Below are 17,768 nucleotides of genomic sequence, written 5' to 3'. Positions count from 1 at the left end.
GATCGATTCATAATTGGTTCCGAGTTTGAACCCAAACTTCAGAGGAGTTAAAAATTGTAAATAAAGGAATATGATATAAGACTTTACTCTATTTATAATAAAAACATAACATAAACTGATACATAGTATATACGGAAGAGAATTTCAAAATAAATATTGCTCGGTTCCTGATTAAGTAACGAATAAAAAGATTCAACTACATCACGCAATATTCGACTTACCTGGATGGCGATGGTTTTCTGCAGCGTATCAATGGCATTTTGGCAAGGAGTCCTCGTGAGTTCCTCATCCCGAAGCGGACTGGGTTCGTCACCGAGCAGCGCTCGAACGCACTCCTGTGCCGAGTCGCAGATCGCCGCTAAATCGTAGCCTCCTTCCAGGGCGAGGACGACTTTGCCATCGGCTAGATTAAGTAACTGTTGCGTCATCCTACCGAAGCACGCCGGGCTGACTTTGTAGCCACCCAGTGGCGCCGGATGGCCTACAGCAGCATCGAAACCGGCCGAGACGATCATGACGTCCGGATCGAATTCCTTGGCGATTGGCATGACGATCGTGCGAAACGCCGCGAGATACTCCGCGTCGCCCATGGGCGGATTCAGACCACCGGACCATGCCACGTTTACGTTGTAGCCGAGACCCTCGCCAGCGCCGCACTCAGTAGGCCCGCCGGTTCCGGGGAAGAAGTTACCATCGTCGTGTCTGTGTATCGACAAATACAGCACCCGTGGATCATCGTAAAACATCTGTTGAGTACCGTTCCCATGATGAACGTCCTGAAGAAGATATAAAATGCATGATGTAATATTTTGTCATACGTGGCATGTCCGAAAGTATTTAGAATCGCAGCCTGATCTTGACTACAACTTCGATCCCTTATATCGCATTATCGACATTACTTATTTTCACGATGTAAAGACGTTTTAAAATCACATATCATATTGTGTATTCTCGTCGTAAAGAAATCATGCTGCGCGATGATAATAACGATTCTTACCCAATCTAAGATTAAAATTTTTCTAATGTAATCGAGTTTTTGCTGAAGTAGCCTCGCTGCGATTGCTACTGAGTTGAAGAAGCAAAAACCCATGGCTTGGTTGGTTTCCGCGTGATGCCCGGGCGGTCTCACTACGGCGAAGCCGTTCTTAATGTCGCCTACTGCCGCCTTGAACGCAAGATCGACAACGCATCCCACTGCCATTCGAGCGGCGGGTGCAGTGTTAAGCTCGTTCCACGTTGTGTCGGAATCAACGCCAACTCCGCCACAGGGAAGTCGGACGAAACTCTTGATAGGCAACTGCGACAGCTTGGACATATCCAGTTTCTGTCGATTCATCGGATTCGTTCCTGCGCACACCACGGGACTAGATTAATGTCACTGCTTGTCGGCATTATTTTACAGTTTGATTTAAAATTTTTTACAGTATATTTTATTTCTTTTTATTTTACTAATAATACTAAAATTTGTGATTTAACACGTTCCCCGCTGGACCGATTTTCGGTAACTATATTGCCCTATATTGTCGAGACTGACAGTTTTGCTTATAATATATAATATAATGTTTATAAAAATATTGATATAATTCATTATTATTAAGAAAAATGTGTACGATCTTTCCATGATCTTGATAACTATTATATATAGGTATATATAATAGTTAAGAATCAATGCATAATTTTATAAAACGTTTTATGATGGTGTTACGTATAATAGTGAAAATAGCCTAAACGGAACGTTTAGTTTAGCATGGGACGTATACACTCCACATGGCAAGTTAATTACAGTAATATTAGTTGGTATGCTTGGTATTAATATTTATTCAATTATTATAAAAAAAAAAAAATGACTATCGTTTCAGTTCTACAGATAGTACAATTAGTTTAAAATCAAGAAAAATTATAAAATTTTAATTGTAAATTCTGCAAAATTTTCAAGGTTTTCTCAATTTTTAAAATAGCGTTCTAGCGTAATAATTATCTTAAAACTGCTAGTTTCATCTCATTGTCAGTTAAAGTTATTATTTTCTTCATAAAGCTGAAACAATGTGGAAAGAACAAGACTCACCAAACAATAGCGCATGAGCTTCACTATGGCATGTTTGGATCTCTTCAAGTGTAGCCTTGCGCGAGCGTACTCGGTCGCAACGTTGCAACAGGCCCGTTTCCGATAGCCTGGCCCATACGCTTTGCAATCGGCCACCATGCTCAGGATGACCTCTGACCGTTTCGCCGCAGACACATGCATGTTTTAACATTAGTGGGTCATATGCTAATCCTGTGGTGGGCCGATGCGAAGAACTTCGCACGAAAATTTCACCGCTGCTGCTCTGAGGACCTTTAGAGACAAAATCATGATAATTTCATGAGCTAAAAAATATAAATTAATTTTTTGAAAAATTAGATTAGGTTTAGGCCAATTATCTCTCTATTCTATATTCCTTATAGACAAATAGCTAGGAGAAAATGTTTGAATGCTATACGGATTTAATATAATATTAGAGATAAATGCAAAATCTTTAGCACGTCAGTTCAAAAGATAAAAGTATATTGAAGTTTTACCTAAGTGTACTAGAGGACTTGACAGTGCTCTCGAGAGCGGCCTAGCCACTTGAGAGGTCCTGCTTAAACCTCCGGCGTAGATGGTCGATTCATTCGTTTGCAACGTGTGTCTCATCATGAGATCCCTCTGTTGTTGTAGGAACTGCTCGCGGTCTCTCTGCTGTTTCGAGATCTCGCTCTCCTCCGGATGATCTTTCTTGCCTGTTAGATCTATCACCTCGGATTCTTCGGACTCTGGTGCCTCGTCCAGCTGATTAGCCTGGCCGCGCGAACCCACTCGCGTCAGAACAGTCTGACGGATCTGCTGTTTCAGATAATTGTGCGCTTGTTGCTGATCGTGCAACTGTTTCTCCGCGAGATATTCCTCATAGTGAGTGGTCGGTGCGATTATGCCGCCCTGCAGCATCGGATGACCTAGCGGTAGGGGCGCAGATTGGGTTCTACCTATATAAAGAAAAGACAACAGTCGTATAAATGCTTGCCGACACGCTGTCGAGAAGTTACTGAACGACGCGTGCTATGTTTCGTGTAGAAATGGTCCTTCGGGGAACTTTGGACGGCTGATCTCGGTAAGTTCAGCCTCTCTTCCAGAGTCATTTCTTTTTTCTCGGCGGAGACCATTGTCCATTAGAACAGGGCACGCGCACGGTAAGAGCTTCTACGAAGACAAAGAGGGAACATACTACCTAAAGGCCGGTGATGACCAGCCTTTTGCAGTCTCGCGTGCGCCACTTGTGTATCCGTGATCGGCGCCGCAGTGTGATACACCGCTGCCGCCGTTGCCGAATGCTGCCTGCTGCCGCCCACTGTCGCGGACGGCGGTGTTGCTTGCTCCTGTAAATTCTGCTGTATCTGCTTGTGGATGTACGTCGGCTCGCCCTCGATGACCGTCAGGGACGGATAGAACGGCAGGTTGCTGTGCAGCATCTGACCGGTGAGCGGCATGCCGAGACGCGCCGTAAACGCGGCCCGCACTTCCGCTTCTGAGACTGGTGCCAATTTTGTCCCGCTCTGCAAACAAAGAACAGCCCAATGCGCATCGATCAAACACTTGGAAAGATTCTAAAATTATCGACGTTATCTAGATTCTAAAATTATCGACGTTATCTTATCGTTTTAACGATAAGTATAACGACGCGAAGTACAAACTCTACTCAGAGTTAATGCAATAGATAACTTCGGTGCCAAAAATATCCTATCATTTTTCGCAACGTTTATCTATTTTGTATAAAATTCTTTATTTTATTGAGATTATCAATCTTTTTTTTGAATTTATCTTTTGCTTATGGATTCTATCACTTTAGTATTGATATTTCCTCAAGAACACTATTATTCAAAACACCATTATTCTTAACATATAACTGAAGATAAAGAAATAATAGAATTTTGTCTTTTATATAATCCTATGTACAAATTTTTAAAATTAGATAAGAGAGAGAAGGGGAAAAAGATACGATAAACATAAAGAGATTAAAATTTAAAAAATCAAAAAGACAGCATTTAATAAAATATTTAGTAAAGAAAAATTTACTTTAAATTGAGAAAATCAATAAACGAAGATAAATGAGAAGGATATATATATATATATATATATATATATATATATAGGGTGTGCCATTTTAAATGCGTCAAACAAATATCTAGAAAAATATAGCAAATATATATGTATATATGTGTGTATATGTGTATATATATAGATATATAGACGCTCGCATATATATATTAAAGGAAGTTGAATTTTCACATTGCACCATAATAACAAAGAAAGCTTTTGATAAGTATAAACAATTATGTATACAGAATGTCCCATTTTAATGGAAACTGCTATATATCTTAAACTTGACAAAAAATATCTCAGATAAAAATTTCATAATTTTCTTTAAAATAACTGTATTTTTTTACGCTAATTGATTCACTTTATTATTCTATGTATAAAAATGTTAAGGTACGATTATAAAAAAATGAATAGTTTACGAGATTGACATTTTATGTCAAAAAAGGCTACGGTAAAATATAAAATACCTTGTAAATAATTTATTTTTTCAACATTTTTACATGAATCTCTCTCTCTCTCATTAGAGAAATCATATTATGTAAAAAAATTCAATGATTCCAAGAAAATGGATAACCTTCATGTGATCTTCAAACGGCTATCCAAGGTCAAATCACTAGCGCTATCACATGCCCCTTAAACCCTAAAACTTTTATCTGAGACAATTTTTTGTACAATGTCAAGTTTAGGAGATATATACTTGCTTCCATTAAAATGGGGACACCTTCTATTTAAACATATATTTGAGAGAAAATTACAAACTTTGAATTGTCGTATTCATGAAAGAGCGCGAGTCGTAGTTAAAAAAGAACTTGAATTTTCGAGGAAAAATGTACTTACCGAGCTCGACGGTACATGAGGTCTGCCCAACGAGATGTTAGGCATGGACGGTGAACTGAAGAGCGAAAGATCCGAAAGGCTGCCCTGCTGACTACTGCTAGTGAGACGTCCTCCATACGCCGGATTTTCACCTTCCTGCAATAAATCAGAGCGAGATATCTCGCGGTAAATTTTCGCGGCGTACAACATCGAAAGATCGTGGCAAATATAAACGGTATTGTCGAAGCTTACTTCCTGTATCGCTGTGTTGCTTCCAGCAGTGGGACTGGCTTGAGAATTGTTCACGGTCGGAGGAGAGTTAGGCCCGGACTCAGGATTGCTGCCAGGGTCTGAAAAACGTACAATTAGTACGTCGGGACCCCCGAGAGAAGGATAGAAGAAGGAACAGTGTCGTCGTTGCGCAATATAAAAGAACATACGCGAAACGAACGGATGATGATCGCCAGGATATCGCATGCGAAGTCGCGCATTTACAACGCGCGGAACAAGTAGGACAAACGTACGACTCGAAAATGGTACTCCGAAAATAAACTGACTTCTCCACACCCGCCGCGCCGCGCCGCGCCGCGCTGGTGTGTAATGCATGTATGTAAATTTTGATGTATGAAAATTGATGATCTACGAGGAACCGGCCCAAAAGACAGAACCCGTTTAAAAGCGTGACTCTTTCGACGCTTCTCGATCCATCGCGTTTTATTTGGGGAGCCTCGTCAGCGGCAACTCATTCGAATATTCCCGGAGCAGATTCAGCGCTAATTTACATTATGTTAATCGGACAGTAGTCTTGCTCATGCCGTTATAGGAGAGTAAGTAACAAACGTTAAACAACAGTCTATTAATCGAACACTCGGGGTGCAGTGAGAGAAAGAAAGAAAAAATAGAGAGAAAGAGAGAGATATAGATGTGTATATGTAATAATGTTGGCAAATGCATCGCGCAGAGGAAAATAAAAGAGAACTCTCGTTCTACGATACTCTAGAGTAGTTCTCTCGAAGAGAGCTCACGCGCGCACACGCGCGCGTATGTGTGTGTGTGTGTGTGTGTGTGTGTGAGAGAGAGAGAGAGAGAGAGAGAGAGAGAGAGAGAGAGAGAGAGAGAGAGAGAGAGAGAGAGAGAGAGAGAGAGAGAGAGAGAGAGAGAGGAACGTACTTGCTAATAACGACTTCCGCTTGAGGTGCGACGCCAGGCGGTCCTTCCGGCGTGCCATCAGGGGTGAGTTTCTCAACGCTGAGGCCATGTTCCTCTCCACGCGCTGTTTTAGTCGCACCTTCAGCAAGTTCGGCTCCGAGGCTGGCCAATTTTTTCAGCCGGTTGTTAGTTGGTCATTGTCATACCGTAAGAAAGGGGCGCGAGGGGCGGAGGCGGGGGCGGGGGCGGGGGCGGGAGAGGAAAGGGGACGGACAGAAGGCAAGAACGCGATGCGAGACGACCCTGCCGTTTCGCATTTCGCGTTCGCGTTCGCTCGCTCATATTATAGCGGAGGAAGAGATCGCGAATGGGGGAGAGGCCTGCAAAGGCCTCCTCGTGACACTCGCCTGGACGAGGGGCAAATAATTAATAACACGCGCGATTTACAGAAGTGTTCAAATGTCACGCGGTTAAATATAAGACTTTGAGGAATAATAAAAAATGTTGAGATTTGCAAAAGTACGTCACGTTTGCAAAAGTATCGCTTATTAATTCGGCATATTAAACAGAAGTTTAAATCATATAGCCTGTGATATATTGAGTTACTAGATATTTCTGCGGTCATTTCTGAGATGTGTATATTTTTCCTTCCTCCTTTTTTGTAATCTATAGAATAATATTTTCAATACTTTTTGCTTTTTGATCATCTTATCTGAACAAAGCTCTCGTGAGATAATGAGGATGAAAGCCTTTATGTACGACGAAATTACTCAAAGGTTAAACCTGTATTAAAGGATAAGAAAAGCGAACTAATTTTAATTTAATTTTAGAATCGCTACACAATTAAAATAAAATAAAAAAATAAAAAAATGAAGAAATTTTTCACTTAATTTCTAAAATCGTTATTATTCTTCCAAATACCGAAAAACTTGCATATGATTACAAATTATGTAAAATTTTATTTGTGTATGTATATTACATATGTGTAAATGCTAATAAAGTGCCGACAAAAAGTCTGAGACCACATATAACATTTAAAGATATTTCAGTGAAATGCTATTTAAAAGTCCGATTCATGCCTTATTCAATATTTTTTGATTTTTTCTTTATTTGAAAGTAAATAAAAGTTATATTTAGCACAGTTGTGTATAATGTAGAATTTTGTTTAATTTTAAGAAAATAGATTATAATCATAAGGCCTTTTTTCCAAAACTGAGCTGTGGACTATTTTAGAAAAGGGGTAAAAGCAGAGTATCAGAAAAAATAAATAAACTTGTATCTAAATTAAAAAAGTGTCTAAGGCGCTTTTCATCTTGCAAAAGATATTTAAACATTTTCAAACATTTTATACTATTTTTTACTTTATTATAAAATAATGAATAAAATAATAAAAAATACGTTAAATTATAGATTTGATTTCATTTCATATAGTAAACATTTTCAATGAATAACCTCAAACTTTTAGGAAGTGTATAAGACATGAGAAAAATTAATCATTAATATTATATACTATCGCTATATTTCTCATACAAAAAAGCTTGCCATCGAAGAATATTGAAATGCTGACCAATATGGATTTTTTGCAATTGTTTAAATTTTATTTCTATTTTTCCGCATCGTTCGCCGCATTGAAAAGTTCAAACAGTTCTCCGGAGATTTATTAAAGATATGCATAAGTTCCCAGCGTTTTTTTTTTACAAAAGTATTTTTTCAGTAATCGTTAAAATTTTCAGGTTGTCTTAGAACTGGTGGTACCAACAAGAAAGAGGTAATTCTACATGAAAAATAAATAAAAAATGTAGAATAAAACTTTTTTTACGAGACTAAACAATAAACAGAAACTTTTGAAGAGATAAAGCTAGCCGTACCGCTTCCTTGCCACGTGGCAAATGTTTTCCGTATACGAGTTTGCAGACATATGTTAGCACCTTTTTCGCATAAATAAATGTATATCAGTTAGAGATAACGCGCACATTAATTATCGATTCGCTGGCCAACTGGTCGATATACATTAAAAAGAGCCAATGAACGGACAAATTTACCTTAATTCTTTTTCATTTTTATTAAGACCAAATATACGTGAAGTGTCACATGAAGAAAAGACAGATATTCGCAGAAACTAATTGGAGATTCACCTATAATTAATTCGGAGATGAATGCGACGTGCCGACTTGCTATATGTGCGTGTCGGCGTTTTCCGCGGATAATTCGAGCGAGCGAATCTTGTGTCGAGGAAAATCATTGTCTTTCTTTATATTCTCGGATAAAATCATGATCAAAGAAAGCAAACATCGCGTCGACGCGTAAGCTGTTTTTTTGGGGGACTCAACTCGTTTCTCGAACATCGAAACACCATGCTTTAGTAGACATTCTATTGGCACACAAACTACCTGTACGAAATATGCATAAGTTAATTGACACATCTCGGGACAATTACCTGTCTTCCTGAGCGGGAAATCGTCGCCGAACTTCTGGAGCATCTGCGGCATTTGATATGGATGCGCCGCATTCGTGGTGCTCGATGATTCCGACTGCGGTTGTAGCCTGGATAAAAAAAAAATTCGAAACGCCATTCATAACAAATCATTAATATTTAGATAAATAATGGTCAATAAGAGAGCAAAGTACGTTGAAAAGAGACGTCTTATCTAATCCGAAATGCGTAAAACTTTATGCACATAAAACAGTTTATTAGTAAGATATTGCAAGTAAAAAAAATGAGATAATTAGTTAAGGTAGACTTAAATATATTGGATTAATCATTTTGACAAGTAAAATTATAGTGATACTTTTTTTACATCTAATTTTTGCCTATACTTTTTAACGCACAATTTTTTAGTTTAAAATAATATAACGTTGTAAACGTTATTTTTATATAAGTACATAATAATGCATAAATTTTATACAATATATTTCTAAGTAAGCTATTAAAAAAGAGCTATTAAAGAAGAATGTTAAAATTCTGAATTTATTTACTGAACTAAATATTACCTAATTTATATATGACTCATGATGCCATTTTCGCAAGTCGGAGATGATATACGTTTCCTATGACTTCTCAAGAACTTGGGTGAAAAAAATATATATTTCGAGTATCGCATATACATGTTTGAGATGAAGTTATCATTGGCAGAGACAAGGAAATAACGTTGAGGGCATTGCTAAATGGATAACTGGGCCAGGTTGTGCTATTACCGTTACTTCGTCGGCGGCGGAGAAGACTATAACGACGACGATCGCGACGACCCATTAAAACCGAAATGAAACGTGCAAATTTTGATTTGAGTGTTCTAAACTGATCGAGAGCATCGAGAACAGTGGAACTTTTTTTAGCTTCAGTTATTCTAAAAGTGGAACGATAGTCTTTGGCTAAGTATAGTCGGTTTCAAGATAGAAGAGGGTATAAATATTTGCAGCTATTACAATTTCAGAAAAAAACATGCAATAAAAAAAACATATTAATATATATGCAGTATTTATAACAAAAATTAAAAAAATAAAGTTAAAAAGTCTCTATCAGCATATATGAAAACTAGTCTGACAATATATGTATTAAATGGAAAAAAATCAAACATTTTTTTCGTTAGTTGATCGGCGCGCAGCAAAACGTTGCAATATATATATATTATATATGTGTGTTATCAACCCTCACACAGTTACCTCACCTGATGGGTCTGAGAGACCCTGCACATTGTTAAAACGTGCAGGGTCTTTAAAACGTTCATAAAACACTTGTATCTTTTTTAGTCAGTACTACGTCAACTTGGAAAAAAGCAATCTTTTTCGCTTTTTCTGAAAAACGCGTCTTCCTTTTTTTTAAAATAACATTTACATTTTTTAACTTGAAATAATTTAACTTGCACAGTCTTGTAGATTTTTAAAAGACGCATCGATTAAAAAAAAAAAGACTTTAAATTGATGTATTTGTCTTAAAGATACAAGCTAGAGAAAACGGCAGGGGTCTCTCAGACCCTGGTGAGGTAATATCGGGGTGTAAAAACGTAAGGTAACTGAGGGTTAATAATTCATATATACGGAAAAATTAATATTGAGCTGCCTAAGATCTAAGCTTAGACCAAAAACGGCTTGTATCTTATTCGATCTTCAAAATTATTGAAATATATTTGATACAAATTTTAAAGTCATAATTTACATTATTCCTTTATAATAAGAAAAAATGAAATATTTGTCATGCATTCACTCTGAAGTAAAACGCTAAATTTAATTACAAATTCTCATAAAAAAATTTCATTTACGTTAAATTTAAAGGAATAATTATATTTATGCTGTTTTTTAAAAAATTAAAAAGAATAAAAAAAACTCATGTGACATCTCTGATTGTGATATGGTGTTATATCAGGGACAATTAATGTAACAAATTATAACAATAATTTAATTATAATCTTCTATTTTATATTAGAAAAATTATGCATATTTTAATCAATCCAACTAAAGAATATCACACTTAATATGAATATTTTAATATTGTATTTTTGCAATCATCTAAGCGCCATAAAAGTTATGAAAACTTTAAGTTTATGTTTCATATCTTGAAAAGATCTTGTTCATTATTAATTTGTATTACGAAAACTAGATCAAACGTTACGTTTTATACGATTACAAAATAAATCAAGAAATTATTAAATATCAAAACTGAATTTTATTTTAACTTTAATATATATTTTTAATGTATATTTTAATATGTTTTCTATTTATTTAAATTACAAAAATTTAAATTTTATTTTATTTGAAATAATTCGTGTTATTTAGTTATATGTTTTATCGTAAATTATTTAACAAATTAATAATTTGGAACAAATGCCATTTGTATATACATAAATACAAGGTTCCAAACAAAATGCCATTTAAATAAAGTAAAACACATGTTTATTAGAAAAATAACATTTTCTCAGAATAATCTTATAGTATCAACTAGTATCAACTAGTTAACCTTAATATTTATTTGTCTATAATAATAAAAAAATAAAACAAAATTTTCGTTTATTACAAAAAAAATTATAAAGAAATATTGATTTATAATAATAAACAATTTTTCTTAATTCTTTATTATTAAAAATCAATATTTACAAAATAAAATAATGTGTAATAGATAATATTATAACAAAAAACAAAGTAATATTATTTTTACAACAAAATATGAATTACTAAAATTGAATATTATATTCTTAAGATTCCTGTTCACTCACTGCGGCTATCTTGGATTGATAATTTCTCTCCAAAGAGAAAAAAAATAGCATGAAATACATAAAAATTCTTGCAACATACATTGAAATAAAAATATTTTTCAATAAAATAGCATTTTGCAATCGTTATAGAACAGATTTGTAAAATATATGAAAATTCCCTTTTTGTTTAGGAAATCGATAACCCATATATGTCGAATTGAATTATGCCTAATCAAGAACGAAAACAAACTGTTCAACTGCCAAATTGAAATAACTATTTAATTTCGCATATTAAGTTATAACAAAATGAGTTCTCTATATTTTAACCGCTACGCCAATTATTTTAAATATAAAAATACTACACTAAAACGAAAAATGACGCGTATGTTGCAAGAATAGTTCAGTTTTTTTTACATCATTTTTCATGCTTTATAGTAGTTCACAGTTTTGCCAAGTTTAAATGTTACGTGTACTGTCAACGCGGACTTGGCAATCGAGCCAGCAGGAGCCTGAAAACTATTTTAAACATTCAATTTTTCTTAGTAAACATTCATTTACATTCGAAAAAATATATATAAATGAAGAGATTATTGTGTAAAGTATATATAATAAGTATTTTATCGACTTAATTATTTTTTTTAATTACTATAAATATTGTTTGGAAAGGAGTAACTATATAAAATATTTTATTGCTAGTAAATATGAGCAATTATTTTGTAATTAAGAAGTAGTCTTACCGAGATAAGTAATAATTATTTTTAAATAAAAATAAATTAAATAATCAAATAAAAAATAAAATTTTAATATTTTCTAACACATTTTCTTGTTCGAAGTAAATATCCTCTTAAAATAAAACAAAATTATTTGAAAGAAAAACTAAATTTTATCTTTCAAATATTCTTTTTGTATTAAATTGGCAATTATTGGTTTCAAATTTATATTATCTTGTATGATATAAATTACACTTAGGTACTATTGCATAAATATATACTTGTTTGAATAAAATATTATGTTGCGTGCAGTAAAATATATTTTTAAATCAAGTAAAAATTTAATTTATTTTGATAAATCAATATTATTTGATTCAAGTTATCTTTCTTTATGCAGTATATTTTTCAAGATATACTCTATTCGTATCCAATGTAATAAAAAATGGACCACTAGGACCACAATACATCTATATGCTTTTCTTAAATGTAAAAAAAGTACATTTGAAAGGAAATTTAAATTTTAACGAAATATGATCGATTCTCAACGTCAGATATCAGCGCTGTTTGTTGAGATATCTGCACAATAAAATTAAATTCATGTGCAAATATAAGCTTTACTCAGAAAAAGTGCCTTATTTCGAATAGCTCGTGATCAAAAAGTGTCTGTTTTTATTTCACTCAAGTTTACGAGACCTATTTCTTCAAAACATCTTACAGTTCGATTATCTTATTCTATCCATCTCTCGTGCATAATTGTGCATCTTACCAGCTCCTATATCCCGGTGCACCGGGTAGACATCCGTTCGCCGCGGCAGCTGCCTCTCTTTGCTTCTTGTTCACCAGGAAACTCTGTAATCGTAAGCGCCTCGTAAACAAAAAATATAAAATTCGCGTATAATTCAGAGCGCGCGTCGCTTACATGCTAATTCGGAAAATCGATACATCGATTCTGATTGAAAACTGGGAGGCTCATAAACGACTAAACATTGCTCCCTCAGCTAAACGAAAGTTCCTTATTTCAGACAAATTGAGACTTATATATTTTACGTAAATATGAGAAATAAAAGCTCATAAAATTGTTCATTCTTAACGCGCGATTCGCGAGATCAATTTGTGCATTTCTCTTTACTTTTATCGAGTATCACTTATAAACCGTAACTAAGTATTTTATGATTAATAATACTGAAAATATGCAAAATTCAAGAAGTAAGGATTAATCCTTGTGTAAACTTATAATCGTCATTGCTCGTAGCTGAAAAATGCTAGAAATATTTATTTAAACGTTCAACGTTTAACAGCAAAGTTCACTTACATGAAGGCGTTCCTTGACTTCCGTGGACGCGTTCGCGCTGTGATCGTGCTTGTCCTTCTTTCTCAGAGCCTCGAGCCTTTCCTTCTCTCGCCTCTGTTCCTCCATCTGCTTCTGCTGCTCCCAGAGCTGCGAGTAAAGGTAAGTTCTCAGAAACTCATCTTTTCTTTTACGACGTATCTCCTATGTGCGCTTTCATCCTGAGATCATTATAGGATTCCGCGAATAGGGATGAAAGTGGGGCGTTCGTCGCGATAGGTGGCGTAATTATATTTCGATCAAAATCAGAATCCGAGGATACGCATTTGCGAGCCGGGAAATATTGCAAGGGCAGTATTTATGTTAGATCCAATCCCCCGCCCCCTCCGAAGCTATATGTTTTAATTGATTTAATCCGGTAACTGCCATGCGCGCATAACTCACGCAGCTCGAACAATCATCGTCTGGAAATGACGCAAACCGTGTCCCCCGAGTTATTATCGGCGGCTTTAGCTCGATTACGAGACGCCACGCACAGCTGCTGCATCAATGGCCATGGGATTTAACGGTAATTTTCCATACGTTATCTCGTCTGCTTTTCTCGCATGGAATATACCACGCCTTTTCAAAGTTGAAACTCAGATCCCCGTCACAAAACCTGTCATGACAATATATATTCCGTACTGCACCAGCAGTTCCTCCTTAACAGATCAACATGCTAAACAAGATTTCGTATTTGATGCAACCTTGTTTCCAGAATTAATAAGACAAAATAAAATCAAATGTGTTTTTAATTCAAAACTTATAAAAGATATGCCATTCATGGGATATTACAAGGGACAAGAATGTAATAAAAGATCATTTCAAAATGTATCAATCAAGAGGCACGATATAGTGTCTCGCGCCAAGTACACGCGCAGCGCGAGACTCTTTTACGCGAACGCACGAGTTGCAAGTATACCCGAGATTTTGAGATCTCAATAACGAGTGATGGATATTACCTACAAGAGAAAATACGAGCGCGAAGGAAAAACGAATCGTCTTAGGGCTGGTTGTTCCAGCCTGTTGGTAAACTATCTAATAGTTAAATCATATGTATGTCTTTGTTTATCTTTTACATTGGACAAAGATACATGTGATTTAACTATCAGGTAATAGCTTACCAATAGGTTGCGAACAACCGCGGCCCTTAATCGACAATGGCGCAGATAAAGTGCGGAAAAACAAAAGTGACTACAATACGCGAATTGGATTAATTATAATCGCACATATAGAAGTAAGGGCAGCCAAGCGAAGCATTAAGCTCTGTATTATTCGCGCGCTGTGCATACACCAATATTATATAGAAATTCGATAAATTGATCGGGTAAAACTTTCTTATCAATCAAATGCTCTTGTACATCTTTAAATTAATTTATTTAAAAAAAAAACGTATTTCATGGATAGAATCTATAAAAAATTAATATAAAAATACGTAGAGTGTACAATACAGCTTGCACAAGTAATCAAAGAATACAATATTTCTGATTATTGCGCTTAAAAAACCTGATAAATTTAATACTATTACATAAAAAAAATATAATATATATTTTAACTAGCTAGTTACCCGGGCTTCGCCCCAGAGGACATATATGTAATAAGACACGCAAATAGTCTCTCTCTCTCTCTTTTTTCAAAAAATTAATAAAATTTTTGAAAGATCGATCGGTAACGAAAAACTATACAGTTTATAATACTTTCCTATAGAAATTCTACCTTTGTTACAATTCTTTAAGATTTGATCACTTAGTTCCCAAAAAATTCAACAAATTTCTGATAATAATTTCCAAAAAAATCGGTAACAAAAAATTATACACTTTATATCACAAAATTCAATTCTTTGAGATTCGGTCAATTAATTCCTGAAAAATTGGAAAAATTTCGGTACCAGTTTCCAAAAAAATCGGTAACAAAAAATTATACACTTTATATCACTCCCCGGAAAATTCTACCCCTGTTTCATATATAATTCTTTAAGATTCAGTCAATTATTTTGCGTAAAATTAAAAAAATTAAAAAAATCGGTTTTCAAAAAATATAATAGATAACGAAAAACTATACACTTTATAGCACTCCCCGGAAAATTCTACCTTTATTTTATATAATTTTAATAAAAATTCGGTCCAATAGTTTTTAAGTTAAAAACGTTCAAACATACACCACCTGTAAGAATTAAAAAAATTAAAAAAATCGGTTTCCAGAAAATAGGTAACAAAAAACTATACACTCTATAGCACTTTCCGGAAAATTCTACCCCTATTTTATATGATTTTAATACAAATTCGGTCCAATAGTTTTTAAGTTAAAAACGTTAAAACATACACCACCCGTAAGAATTAAAAAAATTAAAAAATCGGTTTCCAGAAAATCGGTAACAAAAAACTATACACTCTATAGCACTCCCCGGAAAATTTTACCCCTATTTCATATACTTGTGGTAAAATTTCGGTCCAATAGTTTTTAAGTTATTAACGTTCAAACATACACCACCCGTAAGGATTTTATATATTACTATAGTCTATAGTCTATACTATTATATAAAATCCTTACGGGTGGTGTATGTTTGAACGTTAATAACTTAAAAACTATTGGACCAAATTTGTATTCAAACCATATAAAATAGGGATAGAATTTTCCGAGGAGTGCTATAGGGTGTATAGTTTTTTGTTATCTATTTTCTGGACCCCGATTTTTTTAATTCCTTTGCCCGTAAGAATTAGAAAAATTAAAAAAATCGGTTTCCAGAAAATCGGTAACAAAAAAATACACACCCTATAGCACATTCCAGAAAATTCTAGCCCTATTTCATGTACTTGTGGTAAAAATTCGGTCCAATAGTTTTCAAGTTATTAACGTTCAAACATATAAACCACCCGTAAAGATTTTATATAATAGTATAGACTATAGACTATAGATGTTTAATGTCTAATTAATATCTTATTTATTTTCGTTTACAATCTAGAGTATGTAATAACAATTCAAAAGACTTCAGAACTATATGAATTGAATTACATTTTTGCAATAATTATCAGTAGCCAAAGAATGGCAAGTAAATAATAAAGTGCAGAAAATAAATACAAATAAATAGTAATTTCGAGTTTTATAGTAACTAATAATCTTTCGTATTTTGTAATAGGATTTAGAAGATTATATTTATAAAATCTGATGAGCACTTTAATCAAGATTTAAACGATAAAAATTACAATGACTTGGAATTGAATGACTCAAATATCATATCAACGAAATAGATCAAATCATATAAAAAATATAAGTAATATATCTTCACATTATAAAACTAAAATTTGTAATTTATTTTGTTTTATGTTCAAATATTTCATTATTTTAGTTTATTTTATTTTTATAAATTTTATTAACTAAATTACATAAAAGGTAATTTTAATAAACAAATAAAAGTTGATAAAACGCCTGATTCTAATTTGCCTTTCTGCCTTTATTTGAAAATTATAATATAAAACAAATATAATTTATTAAATTTGTTTTTCAATATATTAAAATTATTCAGCAAAAACTCTATTTTTATATATCTTTACATATAAACAAAATGCAGGATATAAAATACACCCCGCGCAAGTAAAAAAGAAGCACGTGAGTAACGTAAAGTTAATCTAATCGCGCGTCGCATAATCTTTCCCGTGCGATAAACACTCTCCCTTTCTCTCTCTCTCTCTCTCTTTCTTTCTCTCTCTCTCTCTCTCTCTCCTTCTCTCTCGCCCTCTCCTCCTCCCTCATCCTCCCACTCTCTCTTTTCTCTTTTATCTCCTCTTCCCCTCTCCTCCTTTCTCACTCTCTCTTCCATTCTTTTCTCTTCGTCCCCCTCTGCCCGCCCACCTTTCTTGTATACGTTAGAGTATGCATACCACAGGATCGTCGGCATCGTATGAAATAACAGTCGCGAGAATAAAATATTTATTAATAGCTCTCGCCAAATAACATGTTGGCTTGCATCGGCCGCGTTGATAAAATCGCGTCTCACCTCCGTGAGAAGTTCTTTCCCTTCGTCATCCTCCTCTAATTCGAATCTCGCGATATTCCCACCGCGGAAAACGAAGAGTCGCGTTCCCGGAGTTCATCGACATCGCCACGCGACCGTGGCTCTATTAATCTCCGGTCTGGCATCGCTCTCGTTCACGCGTTCACGACGTCTCGTTATTCGCCAATTAATATCCGCTACGCACGTGGAACGTTCGCGTCTCTAACAAGGGCGACCGCTCTCTTCTCCGCGCGGGATCGCTTTCTCGCCCTCGCGTTCTCGTATATCATCGATTTGAGCGGTATACTGTTATTAGATCTAGACACATGTGAGTATAAACGAACAGCAAAATCATTTGTCCCCAATCTCATCTTTTATTATATGTATAGGAATATTTTTATTGCAAATTAAAATTTAATTTATGCACGCGTAATTTACATTAAATAAATACGTAATAAAAGGTGTTCGACACAAT

General features: G+C 34.6%; 1 protein-coding gene across 18 annotated transcripts in view; it reads right to left on the bottom strand.

Moving 5' to 3' along the window:
• The window catches only part of Hdac4 (histone deacetylase 4), a 211,336-nt gene that overhangs the window by 8,415 nt on the left and 185,153 nt on the right, over nt 1-17,768 (bottom strand). For 16 of the 18 annotated variants that reach the window (XM_077423066.1, XM_077423071.1, XM_077423072.1 and 13 more), the window contains 11 exons: nt 13,288-13,413; nt 12,742-12,824; nt 8,517-8,623; nt 6,101-6,241; nt 5,183-5,280; nt 4,952-5,086; nt 3,243-3,570; nt 2,560-3,003; nt 2,066-2,335; nt 998-1,347; nt 222-776 (listed from right to left, as the gene is read on the bottom strand). In XM_077423066.1, coding sequence (XP_077279192.1) covers nt 222-776; nt 998-1,347; nt 2,066-2,335; nt 2,560-3,003; nt 3,243-3,570; nt 4,952-5,086; nt 5,183-5,280; nt 6,101-6,241; nt 8,517-8,623; nt 12,742-12,824; nt 13,288-13,413 — 2,637 coding nt within the window. The remainder of the gene's footprint in view (nt 1-221; nt 777-997; nt 1,348-2,065; nt 2,336-2,559; nt 3,004-3,242; nt 3,571-4,951; nt 5,087-5,182; nt 5,281-6,100; nt 6,242-8,516; nt 8,624-12,741; nt 12,825-13,287; nt 13,414-17,768) is intronic. The other 2 variants (XM_077423059.1, XM_077423076.1) reach the window with 2 other exon arrangements.

The sequence above is a fragment of the Temnothorax americanus genome, unplaced genomic scaffold, assembly GCF_048541705.1.
Source record: "Temnothorax americanus isolate GAGA-0224 unplaced genomic scaffold, ASM4854170v1 Scaffold76, whole genome shotgun sequence".
In the NCBI taxonomy this organism is placed as follows: Eukaryota; Metazoa; Arthropoda; class Insecta; order Hymenoptera; family Formicidae; genus Temnothorax; species Temnothorax americanus.
This window is presented reverse-complemented; position numbering and strand designations above follow the sequence as displayed.